Source organism: Fundulus heteroclitus, chromosome 11 (genome assembly GCF_011125445.2).
Source record: "Fundulus heteroclitus isolate FHET01 chromosome 11, MU-UCD_Fhet_4.1, whole genome shotgun sequence".
NCBI lineage: Eukaryota > Metazoa > Chordata > Actinopteri > Cyprinodontiformes > Fundulidae > Fundulus > Fundulus heteroclitus.
This window is the reverse complement of record NC_046371.1, coordinates 28,714,624-28,731,349: the sequence shown is the minus strand read 5'-3', so window position 1 is coordinate 28,731,349 and position 16,726 is coordinate 28,714,624. Positions and strand designations below refer to the sequence as shown.

Here is a 16,726-nt window from a genome sequence, read left to right as displayed (position 1 = left end):
CTGTGGTTTGAGCTATTTTATGAAGAATAATGGCCAAAACCTTTAGTCTCTTTATGTGCAAAGCTGCATATACCCCACAAGATATGAAGCTGCAATTATTCCAAAAGGTTGTTCTATAAAGCTCAGGGGACTGAATTAAAAAAAAACTCTTTTCAGATCATATCTGCTTCACATTATGTGGTATTTTGAGTCGTTCTGTCACATAAATTCCCAATAATATTCACACTGAATTGCAGTTTTAATTTGATAAATTTAAGGTTACAGAATAATGAGTAAAAAAAAACACACGAAAAAAAAAACAAGTAAAAACATGCATATATTGTGAGCTTTGTTTTTGTTGTTGTTGTCGTCTCTGTTCCTAACTGTCTATTCCGATGACAGTCGATTTTCTCTCTCTTCTCATGCTTAAAGGTTGAAAACCCATCCCAGTTTATCCAAGGATACCGGGTTCTGTACCGTCAAACATCCGGGCTGCCCTCCCCTGGGCCATGGCAGATCCAGGACGTGAGAATTGCCTCAGAGAGGGACGTAACCCTCGCTGGTCTGAACAAGGGCATTGTCTATGAGATCAAGGTGCGACCATACTTCAATGAGTTCCAGGGAGCTGACAGCGAATCCATGACGGCGCGCACCATGGAGGAGGGTACGCCGCAAAAAAATATTCCGTTTCTGAGAAAAGCAATATCTTTTCAACTTAATGCTAATGTTAAATTTGGGATCCACAAGCAGTTAGTCTCTTGCTGTGTTTTGATCCACTTCTAGAGTATTAGTTGCCACTGGTAAAGGCTTCAAGGTTTGATAGTAATGGATAATGGCATTTCAAGAACACCCAGCCATCCACACTTACTGGTGCGGTGTTATATCCCCTGTGTGTGAAAACAGGTCTCTGCGACAGCACAGTGGGGCTCTGTGACATCTCAAGGCCTCTGTGGGATGGTGGGCAGAGGGGGAGGGCGGAGTCAGCTCTTGCGACTTAGGATCAGTTCTCTATAAACAGAGAGAGCTCTGGTTAGCTCTGGACCCCTGCTGTCATACTCCTTTCCAGACATGCATTATATGACCCCCCACTGCTAACACTCTTACCAATCAGCCTTAAGGGTGGTAAAACGCGTCTGTGTCCTCGTAGCGCTCCCTTTGTGCAAGTCAATTGATCAGCCAATTATCGCTCTTGTGTAAGATGTTTTACAAGACAAATTGAATATTATTACACTATGGCACCAAAAAGGAAAACAAAGCTATGATGCTTTTGTGTATTGAAGATACCTGTAGCTAGGTCTGTGTACAATGCTTAGTAAAAATCTCCATTCCCCTTAAAGGTTGTTGAAATTTTGTCACATTACAACCACAAATGTTAAGGTGTTTTTATGGGACTATATGTTATAGACCACCACAGAGTAGTGCATAGTTGTGATGTGGAAGAATACTTCACATTTATTTTTACCAAAAAAAAAAAAAAAAAATCTGAATTGTGCGGCCTGCATATGAATTCAGCCCCCTTTACTCTGCTATCCCTAATTAGGATCCAGTACAACTGATTGCTTTTATAATCATCTTATTGGTAAATAAGAGTCTACCTATGTAATGACTTGTACATTGGCAACCTGATATTCAAACTGGACACGATGCTTGCGTTTTAAAAGGTTTATCGTGAGGAAGTGGAAATGACCAGGCTGAACAGATTGAAATGAGACGTTCTGGCAGGAAGTGGTTCTGTGTCGCAGGTACAAGTAGGTGGAGTAACAGGTGAAAAGAGTTGGGGTTAATTAGCAGTAGCAGGTGAACCTGATTAATGTGAACTGAACGATGACTGGGATGAGTGGAGCATGGAGTGCATAAAGATCAGCCAATCAGTCCAAAAACATGAACAAAAAACCCAATTGTGACACCTGTGTCTAATTTAAACCCCAGGTTTGCTAGAATGCCTTAGTAAACCAGCATGATCTTGAAGACTAAGGAACCCACTAGATAGGTAAGGATAAGGCTGTTAGAGATGTTAGCATCAGGTTTAGCTGATGAAATAATATGTGATATCAAACTCATCAGAAAGTGGATAAGAGGCTCATGGCGACTCTGGAGAAGCCACATAGATCGACATCTCAGGTAGAAGAATATTTTGACAGAACCAGTAATTAGTATGGCATTCCACCAATACGACCAGGATGGAGAGTAGCAATAAGCTGTTTTTTTTTTTTTTTTTTTTTCAGAAAGTCAATATAAGTACCATTCAGTTTGCCACAAGCCTTGTACGAGACACAGTAAAAGTATGGCAGAAGGTGCTTGTTGTAGAAGAAATTCCAGCCATGAGACAGAAAAAGCTAGCGTGGTTGATGTTTAGCAGGCAGAGGAATTTGAGGACGAAGCACAGTCACCCGCAGCCATCCACAGCTTGTCTGACCCAGACTAGAGCATCTGTGGCTAAATGGGAAGAGTAGTCATCTTGTAATCATCACGCTGTGGAGACTCTTTACTTCATCAGGGGCACTAAAGCCAGCTAGAGAGTTGATGGGAAGATGGATAAGGTAAATACATGGCACTCTTACAAGAAAACATGTTAGAGGTTACTAAAGACTTGTGACTAGGGTTAAGGTTGGCCTTCCAGCAGGACAATGGCCCTAAATATACAGACATAGCTACAGTGGAATGGTTTAAAGCAAAGCATGTTTTTGTGATACAAAGGTCCACTCAAAGTTCATACTTGAATCTAGCTGAGAATTCATGCCAAGATTTCACATATACTAACCATGCAGTCGCATGTAGCTTCATCTATGAGATGTGCTATTCAGTTATGCTGTAGAAATACTTCACATGACATTCCACAATAGTTAATAATAATGATTGTGATGAAAAGTGGTTCTACAAGGGATTGACTTAGAAGGGCCAAATACAAATGCACAGGATGCACTTCAAATGTATTATTGTAAACACAATATAAAGCCATGTATCAATTTATTCTACTTCTCAGTCATGTTGTTTTATAAAACACAATATTTTAAAGTCTGTAGCTGGAAGATGTAAAACTGGGACATGGGGTTGTGATTACTTTTACAAGGTGTTTTATTACCAAAAGCATATGTAAACAGAAACAGCTTTTTAAATATGAGAAATGTAAGCTAAGAAATTTAGAATCAGGAACATTTATTTAAAAAAAAAAAAAAAAGTTAAGCAGATTTAGGTGTTAAAATCTAACTGTATTGCAGTTATTTTTCATAAATAGACATTAACTACATTACCAGAAAGATTTTAAAAAATATGTTGCGGTCACTGGTATGGAACTGCTGACATACTGCTGAACTGTCAAATAATTGGACCCAAAGCTTCTTCAGAGCACAGCTCTAGCTAGCAGCTCTCTTAAAAACAATTCTCCCCAAAGACAAGCTTGAATTATCATGACTCATTCGCATTATCCGTTTTACCTCTGAGTGAAACAAAAGAAACTTCAGTTCTCTGCGATCAGGCACATCATCACTTGAACTGCCGAGGCAACGGTTTGCACTTGGACAAAGCTCTGACCAGATCATTGATCTTTAAATATATTTGTCCAACGCATCTGTGTTTGACCATGAAAGGATCACAAGGCCTCCCAGAAGAAGTGCAAGCCGAAAGAATTGCTTACAACCAGTGCGGCAAGAAAGACTCACCTCACTGGGGCCCAATTATAATGGCCACACAGGATCACTGGTGGTTTTTACCCACTGGGACACATGCTGTATTTACTTGAGATAATGGGAACAAGGCGTTGTGGTACTGGAAACATGGGCTTGATCCACCCATTATCCAGGGCCGAGGGTGTGTATAGTAGCATGCTGCAGAATTATCAGAAAAAGACACTTGTTATCTTTCAAAGACATACTGGCTGATTGGCTCTGATTTTGCAAGGCCTGATTATATCTTGGGGTAATAAATATGGAAAAAAAAAACCTAATCTTAGACTGTGATACCTAAAAAAAAATGGATAAAAGGAAAAGTGTTTATTGGGTTCATTGATTTTTAAAGCACTTAATGAGGTGTTGGTTTCTTTATTCTCTGTTACTGTCATCCATAGGAGCCACAGACTTTCCAACAGTCAGTAACAAATTGAAAAAAATAATGGTTTACTTAAGAAAGAAACAGATGTAGCTCTGAAGAAGAGAATTGTGATTATATAAATGCTATGAAAGTTGTCTTAGCAGAGAAAAGACAGAGGCATCCTTCATGAAACTAATTTTATTGTAGATATAAAAAAAAACTTGAAAACATAAGAGAAGCCTCAGACTTTAAAGATCCACATCTTGGCTATAACTGCAACAAATCTGGACTGAATCAGTTGAAGCATATTTGTTCCACAAAGGTTTTAGTGGGCAGTTTGCCAGGCAGACTCGTGATTTTGGCACAGTTGTGCCAAAATGGACCAAACCTGTGCCAAACGTGTCCCCCAGCCAAAAAAAGGGAATCTGGTCAAATAAAAGTGCAGATTTCCATTGTAGGACACCTTCTGCATATGACAAAGCCTTTGGTCATAAGATTTAACCCCGTTTTTCATGAAAAAGTACCATTGTGCACAGCTTAATATCCATAAAATGAACAAAAAATTAGATGAATTGTACAATTTTGTCTCCAAACACAGGTATTTGTATTAAGAACGAGAGTTATCAATCCCAAACAATCCCAAAATGTGCAAAAATTGAAATGCAGGTAAATGTGGCTCATTGTCTGGGTCATCTGGGCTGTGCCACATGTCCTCACTGTCATCAGGCAGAGGTGTAGCCTGACTAACCTGCTTTGAAGCTTTTCCCCCCCTTTTTGTTGATCTGGATGAGCTGCTTAGCCACTGTCTTAGGGCAGATGGAGCAAAGTTTTGAGTAAAAGATCAGCATTATTTCGTACTGTATTCATGTGCCCGCTTTCTGAAATAGCAGACACCTAATGTAAAGATGCTAGACACGAAAAGTTTACAGTGCAACTTACTCATGGACCGGGTCTCTCAGAAGCTGACTTCCTCATCCTCTTCCACTTCAAAATCCAAGCTGCTGTCTGAAGATTCAAACAGTAATTTTCTTCTTCCGTGGTTTGATGATCACAAGAGAAAAGACACAGCACTGAAAAGAATCACGAACAAATGGAGCAATCTGCACTTGCAGCCCTGCATAAAGTAATCTGAATTCAATGCAGCCATGTCTACAGATTTTCCTGTGTTATGCACCGAAATTGCATTGGAAATGGTCAGACAATACCATCAGACCCCTTGTTGGTAAGGTAAGAGCCTCTAGTTTCCAACAATAACAGTCATGAGGGGTCGGGACAAAAAACAACTGTGTGCTGTTGCATATTCCCATTACACTACTGTAAAACAAAAAATATTTGTGAAAAATAATTTTGCAACTTTTTTTAGAAACTTTAAAGACCCTTTTTGAAAGCCATGTGGTTAGAAAAAAAATGTCTCCGTGTTTGACTCATATCTAAAAATATGTCAAAATGCTTACCTGTCTGCTTGACCTGAACTTGGTAAAAGAAGTTAACAAGCAATTTAATGGGTGTACCTAATAAAGAGGCTGGTCAGTGTAGACAAATAGTGTCCGATGTTTAAAATGACAGGGATTTTTTTCTAACTTACAAATAGTTTGGGGCTTTGTGACAATTGTTTCATTCTATTAACTGCTCCATTTCCTGTACAGCAGAACATTTAGTGGCAGCTTTAGTTGCACAGCTGAGTAAATAATAATAAAAAAATGCATTCTCTGAAACACAGGAATTGTTTCAAATAAGCCAGCAGCTACACCAGTCATCAGTCTGATACATGCAGACAAGAAAGATGCTCTTTGACATTTTGCAATCTTATGATCATTTCTAGTAATGTTAGCTTGAGTCATTACTGGTATTGTAGCCATTATTCATCCTGAGGGACTCTTCTCATACATCTAAGGGTTGCAGGACTACACTTAATGCTTCCTCTCTTCTAATGGAGAGCATTTGAGTGACTGGAAAACCTCCATCTTCTTGAAGCAGGTTCTCAGAAATTAAATGTGAAAGGAAAAAGGAAGAGGATTTGCCTAATGGTGCATTTTCATTTGATAATTAGAAATATAAGTAGTTCTATGTTAAATCCCTTTTATGGCATTATCTCATTTTGTTGAACTACAGTGTGGAACAGATATTTGAGTGCAGAGTTTGACTACTTTCCCTTTTTTAAATTATAGAAAAAATATATTTTAATCATTACATGTGCCTGTGCAAACATGAACAGAGTGGCACACCTACCAAACATCTTAGTGTTCTGTTTATACTCGTTTCCTTTTGGGTTCCTTTTGTTACCCTTTACTTTTTTTTATACATTTAATATTGGAAAAAGATAACCTGAGTAAATACATGATTCTGGGTATTAAGGGAACAATGTTTTCAAAATCCTCTGTTGTTCCCAAAACTTAAAAATGGCCTGGATGGCCTGTTTAACATCACAGTATCTCTACAGGATAAGAGCCTTTGAAATTGTATTGTTTGAGCCTTTCAGACATGTACTTGCTGTTGTAATTCAGATCATTATTTTCCTACATAACCAAGTGCGCTTTAGCTTAAGTTCACAAACTGATGGCTGGGCATTCTCCTTCAAAATCTTCTGATGAAGAGAGCAAAATTTTCTATCCATCTGTCAGTTATAGCAAGTTGTCCAGGTTCTGAAGGAGCAAAAAAATAAAATAAAAAAGGCCATTAAACTTCTCCCACTATGTTTGACTGTAGGTGTGATATTTGATCTTTTTTCTGAAATGCTGTGTTAGTTTTATGCCAGATGTAAGGGAAACACCTTTCGTCTTGTCATTCAACAGAACATTTTCGCTAAAGTCTTGGCACTCATCAAGAGGTTTTTTTTTTTTTGTTTGTTGTTGTTTTTTGCTTTTAGTTTTGAAAAGACAAAAGAACAGGCTTTTGTGTTCTGTTTGATCAGCTGTAGCTTTTGCCTTGGAATTCTCCATGGAAGTGATTTTTTTTAAGACATTTTGAATGGCTAGCCACTCCCCAGAAGGTTTACTGCTATTCCAGTGGTTCCATAATTGCAGATAAAGCCTTTCAATGTGACTCAGTCTATAGTTCAGTGACTTTGTTTCTTATTGATATTATGTGGATCACAGCATGGTTCACTGCATTTTAAGATCTTTGAGCCTACTTTATTTAGCCAAATGTGCTCTATTTAGGTTATTTCTTGATTCTACAGACCATGCAGTAATCAGGCTGTAGCTTTTCAAATTGGACATTTTCAAAAAACAGAAAAGAAAATTTCCAGACTGAAACATTTCTGTCTTGAATGAAAGTAATACAAGAAGAAAATCTGTATGTTGACAAATACTTTTTATAGCAGGGATATTGTAAAAAAAAAAAAGAAAAGTTGTGGTGCAAATTATGATTTTTGTTCCACTTCAAGCAATAAAAAAAACTCAGCATTTAAGATTAGAATATTGCATCAGACCAATAAAACAGCAAAGATGATGATGATGATGATGATGATGATGATAATCACAATAAGCACAATAATAATAATAATAAACATAATAAGCATAATTATTATTATTAATCTTTGTGTATTTATTATTATTATTATTATTATTATTATTTTCATTATTATTATTATTTTATTATTATTATTATTATACAGAAATGGAGGCTTAATGAAAAGTATGTTTAATACCAGCTTAAATGTTGTATTAGGTACCTTTAATCTGATAAATAAGCCTCTTAGAAATACATGTTTTAATGTATTGAATATCACTGAATAGTCAAGGATTCTACTGTCCATCTGACAGTAGTTGTCCAATAAAGTCTCCCCAGTTAAGATAGCTCAATGTATATGTGTACAGAAAGCAGTCTGAGATATGCTGATAAAAGTATTATATGATATATTGTAGGATGGATTTATTGCCATGCGAACAAATACTCAGGTATGCAGGTATGCCATGAACCATGAGAGTTTCTTTTTGTTATGCACAGGTTAACTAAAGCAAGCCAGTATTAATGTCTGAGCCAGATGCTGATACATCTTTATAGCTTGGCTTCATTTCATCATACCTACTACATGCACTACAGGACTTAATGTTTCCTCTGAAAGGTAGTTGTTCGTGCTTCTACCTGCTCAATTTCAGATGTAAGTCCATCTGTTCATATGGACTCACATCTGCAGTCTAGCCAAGATAATGCCTCACCTGCTTTAGCCTCTCCAGCTCTAAAAGGGCCAGCCTTTGATGCTATCTGGATACAGTACAAACACAGTTACTTTTTTACTGCCTCTTTATCGGGGTCAGAGTAGTCCTCTCATCCACTCAGTCAGAACATAACTCTATTTTAATGGGAATTATGAGAAACTGTTCCATGTGTCCATAACTGCCCTTTTTAGCTTGAGAAGATGATTTGTTGTGTTGCACAAACTCCGTGTTTAGTCTCATTATATCTTTGATCGCTCCGTACAGGTTACCAGGCTAATTTGATGCTTTGAAAAAAAATTAAACTTATTAACCAGAGTTTGAATATGGTCCCCTAGGGCTTTACATTTGTGGCGACGAACCAGCTCATCTTTTTTCTTGGCACGAGTGTTCGTGCTCATATCTAAACTTGCTGATCTGCTTGGAATCACTGTCATTTTAGCAATTAAGAAAAGCACATTTTGGACCTCAAATGCTTGGCCTGCATAACTCAGGATGCTATTAAGATATTGGAATGTTCCACTCTGTGAGATGAATTGTTTTAGAGTCCATCTGCCAGGCTATCTTGGAAAGTACCTTGTTGTGGGGCTTACTGTATGAATATGAATTGGGACAGAGAGTGAGACAAATCCTACTTTAACAGGATAAAAAATACACAAGACTTCCTCGCTTCCTTCTAATATGAAAAATGAGTTATTGTCTTCCATTGTCCTTGAAATGCAATTTTATTTGATAGACCAACATAAGTGCACTATTGTGAGGTGGAAGTATTTTTTTTCTTGTTTTTAAAAATCAAAATCTTACAAATGGGGCTTGTATATATTTTTTTTCTGCCAGTCTTTTACTCTGATACCCTTAAATAAAATACATTAATAAAAAAAACAGCCAAGAAGCAGCCAACTGTTCCATGGAAACTCTAGAAGAGCAATAGCTCAGTTTGGAAAATCTCTCAACCCAACCTGGCGTTAGGGAAGACTAGTAAAAAGAAAGTCACTGTCACAAGCAAACTTTAAGAGGTCCCAGCTGCGGTTTACCCAACTCTTGTATAAAATACAGGCAACTTGCTGAAAATGGAGCTTTGGTCACATAACAAAACAATATTTACCTTTTGGTTGACGTGCAAAACATAATCTGTGGCGGGAAACTAACACTGCAAATAAAGCTGAAGCAAAAACCTGAGACTGCAGTGGAGGAAAGAATGGGCTCAGTCAAGGTTTAGATCTAAATCCAACTGAGACTCTGCGGAAATATCCACAAGTAGTTCTGCAGTTTGCCTAAATTTGAACTATGATACAATTATTTATTGATATATCACAACACCTGTCATCTCATGTATATTCAATTGAATCATACAGAAAGACTCCAAGTTAAAATCATACATTCGAATTGACTCTGGTTATCAAATAACAGTGTCAAGTTCAGTGTGTTATTGAAATTCTTTAAAATGTTTTAAATCTAATGAAACCCAGCAGATTGCATTTATTATGTGACTTGCAGCATTCTCTTCTCCTTGAGCAGCACGTGGACAGTGCAGACAGTTGCTTGCATTATGGTGCTGACATTGCAGCAATCCCTCATAAGTGCATGCATGTAGCAACAGTGGAAAGGAAAACGAGGAAAAGGAAAATGACAGGGTAAACATACTAAAACGACACAGAAGCACTGATCGAGCAGTACTTTCTTAGTGGTAGAAAAGAAAAAAAAAAAAAAAAAGGTGACGACAGTACTAGTTTCATCAGTGCCTTCATATAGGAGAGAAACACAGATATGCAGATATCTGTGTAAGACTTGCATTTTTAATTTAGGTGAAAAGGGGTTCTACAAAGTATTAATCCTGGGGTGCTGAACAGAAAGGCAAATTAGACTTTTTTAGATTTCAAAATTTTGCAATTAATTGTGAGCTAATTATGATTTTCCTCTTAATCATAATTACAGCTCTTACCTTCGGTTGGTCCATCACATAAAATGCCAATGGAATATATGTTTTAGTTATCAAAATTGAAAAAGTTCCAGGGTTTTGAATAATTTTACCCAGCACTGGATCATATTTTAAAATCGTATAACTCGAAACCTGTTCCCACTCTGAACCATCAGCTCCGAGCGCACCCCCACAGCAAGTGGCAGTGCTGACGGTGGGGAGCCATAACAGCACATCTATCAGCGTGTCATGGGACCCCCCTCCCTCGGACCAACAGAACGGCATCATCCAGGAGTACAAGGTAGGCTCAGCCCACCCTCCCCACGCAGAGTACATTTCTCAGTCATGTGTAACAGAACATTACACTAAATTCTGTCTGCTGTGTCTGTCGGTGTCAGATCTGGTGTTTGGCCAATGATACACGCCTTCACGTCAACAAGTCTGTGGATGCGACCATCCGTTCAGTCGTAGTCGGGGGTCTTCAGACTGGTGTGCAGTACCGTGTGGAGGTGGCAGCAGGCACCAGTGCCGGGGTGGGGGTCAGAAGCAAACCCCAGCTCATCATTTTGGGTAATCCACTCCCATTCCAAATCCGGGGTCAAATGAAATGACCTTATAATAGGGGGACCTGGGTCTCTATAGCAGATCAGGAGTCTGAAAAAATGATTTAGCAATTTATCGCCCCAGAAGAAAGAAGATTGCGCTTTACAACGCAGGCATCTGTGGAGAAATCAATAGTGATTCATTAAGTGTAGTGTCTGGAAACACCGTGCCAAGTACTGTTAGCCATATCAATAATCCTCCTCAATATGTGGGCAGCTGGTGCTAACACATTGAAGGCTGTGTTTTTGTAGGAGCTTATCAGCCTATCACATCTTCTGAAATAGCCAAAGGATGCCCAGACTATATAAGCCCTGAATCAATATGGCAGACCAGGCCAGATGCTCTTCATCTATGACTTTTGACTGATATATAATAACACCCTTAACACACAGAGAAGGGGAAGCAGGCCGGTGGACTGAAGCTTAATGATGGAGTGTGTGTAGGTGTGTGTGTGTGTGCGTTTTTGGGGGGGGGGGGGGGGGGGGGTAATGCTGGAGACTGTGAATCTAATTTCACAGCACAGTAGCTGCAACAGAAAAATCAAACTCTTGGAGCTGCTCTGTCAATCTCATGTCTTGCAGCTCAAGTTGATAAGTGCAGTGCTGAATTGATTAAGTCTATATTGGATGCACCGGTGCTGTTTTATTTTTTCAATTTTTTTCACACTGATTTTTTTTTTTTCGGTTGACCTCCCTTGCTCTCTTTGTGTTGTTGAAGTTGTCTTGATATTTATTTATTCACACACATACACACACACACACACACACACATATATATATATATATATATATATATATATATATATATATATATATATATATATATATATATATATATATATATATATATATATATATATATATAGTATCTGATATTTAATTTGCATTTAAGCCATATCTTTCTTTACCGTTATGGATGGGTTGCTTTTGTTTTTCCTCATGACAGCTAAACTGTGATGTCAGTTACTCTATCTGTTTTCACCGAGGCATAATCTGGCATTCAGATGTCCTCCTTGTGTCTTTTCCATCTGTTTGCACGTGTAACTTCTGCGTTTCCTTCAGGTGGAGAACTGAAGGATGTCATGACAGGATCAGAGGGCAACAATAGCATCTCAGACGTTGTGAAGCAGCCAGCCTTCATTGCAGGCTTGGGAGGGGCATGCTGGATTGTCCTCATGGGCTTCAGCGCTTGGCTGTACTGGAGGAGAAAAAAGAGAAAAGGACTAAGCAACTATGCAGGTAAAAAAAAATAAAAAATACGGTCCTCATGCTTCTAAATCAGTATAGGATCTTAGAGCACAGTAGGTATCTCGCCTGCAGCGGAAGCTGATGTCGTCACAGATGTGACTCCATTTGAGGTGGCTAAAATGCAGAACAAAGGAAAATATATTCTACACAGATGGAAATAGGCCCTATTTACTTTAATTCACTGTTCAGCCATGTGCATCAGCTGGGCTGAGTTCCATCAGCACCACACCTCAGCGCTAATACATTCATGCGAGATAAGTAATTTAACATCCATTTCCATTATCAGACCATGCCTGGTGATGTTTGTCTATTAACATTAGGTGCGTCTAGGTTTAGGTATTAGGAATTGCCCTTTGGGGACCCAGTAATAAAGCACAGTCTAAAAAGTAATTTTTACATGCCACAATGCGAGCCTCAAGTCATATGAATTTATGATGAAGTGTGCGCAGCTTTCATTCAAGTGATTTACAGACGATGTAATTACCTAATTCAGTAGGGATTCAAATCATCTCATCTAGCCAATTAAATATGTTCAGCTGCATTCCAAACATCCTGTTTACCAGGGATGTCTCGATACTAATCCCAGTCAGTTAAGAATAGACATTTGCCCACACCAAGTCCCGGTACAATACTTCATTAAAACTAATGCCTTATATAGTAGCCTTAAAAAAAAAAACACAAAAATAATACACTATATTTTATGATCGTTACATATTTTGATTTTTAACAACTTAACTCACTTATCAATGATGTTCATGACACTGCTGTTTCTACTCTCTTCTTTCTAGAGAGTTACAGACACTTTAAATTAACTAGCTTAAGATAACTATTCTATGGTTCTCACAATATGTCACCAAGTATGTTTGTAGCTTTGTTCTTTGTTTCTGTTAATATTTCTGTCTAAACACATACAGCTACAGTCTTCCATAAATTCACATCTTGCTCCTGATGACGAGGTTTTCATTTAAGGCAGATTTCTGAAATGTTAAGATAACCTTAGCATGTTAACTCTCTAATAAGGGTTACTTTCATAACATATTTCAATGCAATTCCACTTATTCCACTTATTTCCTCCATTTATGGCTAAAATAAAGTTGTCCCACTCCATAAATTGAGAACTTCAAATGTATTAACATATTTCAACTGTGTTTTCAGTCAGAGATATCTTAGGACAGAGCACAGGGCACTGCAGGTCACATGACACAGACAGATAGGGAGCTGCAGCAGCTAATATAGTTTCTCTTTGGTAATCAACATTTCAAGGGTGTAAATACTCAGGAAAAACATACTTATTAGGTAAACAAAATAATGTGCATGGTCTGGCATATCATGCTGGTAAAAACTGCACTGGCATTGCTTTTTCAAATATGGCTGCATAAAAGTTGGCCGTACAACTCGCTAGGGGTGTAACTGATGTTCTCATTCACACTACGGCAACAAAACATATAGGGAGGTGAGTTTTGACAGGAACTCCAATACAGAGTACCTGTTTTATACTCCCTGTCCAATACTGAGTCAATAAAAAATGCCTTTTCCCATGAGGCAAAATGAAGATAATCAGTCAACATGTCTTTGCTTTGTAAGTCTAAAGCGTTTGTGTTCAATGAAATTCATGAATTGTTTTCTGCTGCACTGTTTCATCCGTCTCCCGTGTCTCTTCGAATTGCAGTGCAGTCCTTCACCTTTACTCGAGCTGGTATGTCTCCATATTCTGTGTGAATAAAAATAAACTCTTGAGCTGCTCCATAATAGACAAGACTGCAGATTAATTCTCTTCTCCCACTTTTTTTTTTCCCCTTCAAGTAACATTCCAAAGAGACCGAGGCCTGATCAGAAATGGAAGGTGAGAGTTTAAATCTTTCAAACTGAAGAGCCAAAGCTGAAGGAGCTTTCCTGCTGACATTTCAGCACCACGCAGCGCGAGTCTTCTCGTTGGCTCGGGCTCCATTGTACAACCTGGAATGAAGAGTTCTCCTGTGATGAATAGAATTTGCATACCCCCTTTTCCCCTGCTTATTCATACTGTATCGGCCCATGATTCGAGCTGGTGTTCACTTGATGAAATCATTAATCACTCCTTTGAAGTGAGTGCTAGCAATTAATGCAGGTGGGCAGCTGTTTCAGTCGCTGCTTCTATCTGTTCATGTCGAGGTTGCTGGCAGAGTGGGAGGTCGCAGGGGGAGACGAGAGGAGATGAACGTGATGAACGTAGATGTGAGAGATCAGCGAGTTGGACCTGGCAACTCGTCAAATTGGTGCCTTTGGTTCTGAAAGAAGATTGTTTTTCCACTTGAACATTTTCTCTATGGTAGTTTTTAGCACGTACTCAAGATGTTTTTTTGGCACTATGGCTAACAGGTTTGTCCTCTTTCAGCTTCTGAAATCAGAAATAGCGATGCACCATGGGGCCTCCCAGTGGGTGCACCGGCCCCTATGTATTTATAAACTACAAATTCTAATGAAAACGCTTTAATTTTATATGTGATGTTATTAGACTTTGCCAGATTATGTATTCATAAAAGCAATACTTGCCAATACTTGCCCTTCCCCTCACCTAGCAACCCCGATCGAGCCCAACTCCTTACCTAGCAACCCAAGCCAACTTTAACATACAAAAATTAAACACATGACTTTTAGAAGTCTTACACAAGTCGACACTTTATAAAAACAATAACACTCACAGACAGATCTTTATGAGCAGTTGAGAAGAACATGAAGAAGAGCATGAGTCTACACAGACGAACGGTTAGCAACGGTTAGCATGGTGCTAATTTATAATCGCTAATTTATAATTGCTTGCATTATTGGCGTCTGTCGTTGCAGCCATTTTTACACATATCAAGTGCGAGTGTAAACATTGAGTTGGGGGGCGTGACCTGCTACAGCTCATTAACATAAAACTGACAAAACACTAAACATTTTCCGATAATAATTTTGTGCAAAAAATTTAATGAACATGTTGTGCTCATATTTTTTAGACAAAGCCTAAATGTTTAACAGGAAGCACAATACTGAAGGTTCACCTTTAAGAAATATACGAATAATAAAGATGTATTCCTGCGATATAGCTACTGTTGTATTTGAAGCAAAGGTCACTCTGCGTGTGTAAAAGTAGAGTTACTGTAAAACAGGACAGTAATTCTATTTAATAGTAATGAAAACATTTTTAGAATTATAACAATAAATCCAGTTTACAATAGGGAACAATACACAATAGTGGGTTCATGAAAAGGAAATTACACATAAAACATGTTTGAGAAAAACTTAGGGAATACTACGAATACTGTCTTTTGTTTTTAAAAGATGGACAATTGTTTTATAAATATCAATGTGTGTTAAATATGTTTTATATATTCTCTGTTTAGTGTGAAGCTATGCAGCTTAGGTTTGACCAGTCGAAGAATTGTGAGAAGATCAAATGAAGTCTTGTCCCATTAAAAAAAACCTCAAAATGAATCCTTTAGTTTGATGCCGATAGGAATCAGAAGCCAACTTTAGCGTCCTTAGCTGCTAAAGGTTAGCCAGTCGTAGTACTTTCAAAGTGCTTTGAAATCATTATGTGTTTGCATTTTCAGCTGACCTTTTATGTACCGGGATTTCAGAGTGTAGCCTTATAGTTGATTTAAAAGTGGTGTCAGCTTCATCAGATCTTAGGTGTTGTGCCTAAAACAACCTCTCCTGTGTGCTTATTCCTTTGGAGAATATTACCTTCGCTCTTGCAATGTGAAAAATCCAACAACATTGCCAAACCCAGCATTCTAAGACTCACAGAAGTTGCATAAAACATAGCAGATCTGCTGTACTGTGTTTAGCCTTCCATTTGCATTCCTTTGACCTTAACAGCACACTGACATTCCCTCAGTAACAGCTTCTGTACTGAGGTGTGTTGTAGTGCAACCTGGTGGTGTTTTACTACAGCACATTCACTTAAAAAAGATCTGATTTGTTTAGTTTCCAAATTAAGCTGAAAATCAGCCAAGTCTGGTCACGAGCTGGTGTCTTGGTACATTTCTAGCCCAAACCACAACGCAGCAGCACTGTGGTTTGGGCTACAGTGCTGCTGCGTGTAGAAAGCAGTTGTTGCGTGTAGAAAGCAGCTCTATCTCCTGGAGAGTAGAGCCTAATGAAAAATTCACTATATAGCAGCGCATAAAACATCTGAGCACAGTATGTTTGCTGAATGTGCAGGGATCAGAATGTCTGGCCATTTTCACTGTAGGCTACCGCATTTGAAAATGCTGGTATTGTTTTGTCTTGTTTTTTTTTTTCTTCCTCTCAGCGCATTGTTACTTGCGCAACTTTCCCGCCTTCAACATAAATGCGAGCATTTGTAACTATTTCGATATTTAACAAAGACGAAATGACGTACTAGCTTTCTCCTAAACCACCAAGTGGGCTCTTTGCTGTCTCTGTTGCCATGGAGACGGCACTCCGGTGTAGCTGATCTGCCAGAGGCTGTCCATGATTCTCAATTTAAAATGTAAATTTCTGTTGTGCCAAGGCTCTAAAGTGGATTTAGTGTGTGTTTAGACCTGCCGTGTTTCTCTTGGGGGGGGGGGGGGTGTTGAGGAGATGAGAGGGGGGAGAGTCTGATTTATAGACTTGTATGTCTCTCTGTTGTTTATTGTTGCCTCTGTGCAGGGGCGGCTCCACGGTCGAGAATGTGCTGAATGAGTTTTCACATCTATTTGTTGTTGATGCAGCAGGAAGAAAATGAGCAATACTGTGTCATGGGGGGAGGCTGAGTAACAGAGTGTCTGCTTCTCCTCTCTCCCGCCCTCTCGTTCCTTTTTGTC

At 38.6% G+C, this 16,726-nt stretch overlaps 1 protein-coding gene across 3 annotated transcripts in view; it reads left to right on the top strand.

The window, feature by feature from the left end:
• The window catches only part of LOC105927797 (roundabout homolog 2), a 136,633-nt gene that overhangs the window by 102,385 nt on the left and 17,522 nt on the right, over positions 1-16,726 (top strand). For all 3 annotated transcript variants that reach the window (XM_036143345.1, XM_021317585.2, XM_012864740.3), the window contains 6 exons: positions 412-643; positions 10,257-10,381; positions 10,479-10,650; positions 11,745-11,921; positions 13,600-13,626; positions 13,734-13,773. In XM_036143345.1, the coding sequence (XP_035999238.1) occupies positions 412-643; positions 10,257-10,381; positions 10,479-10,650; positions 11,745-11,921; positions 13,600-13,626; positions 13,734-13,773 (773 nt within the window). The remainder of the gene's footprint in view (positions 1-411; positions 644-10,256; positions 10,382-10,478; positions 10,651-11,744; positions 11,922-13,599; positions 13,627-13,733; positions 13,774-16,726) is intronic.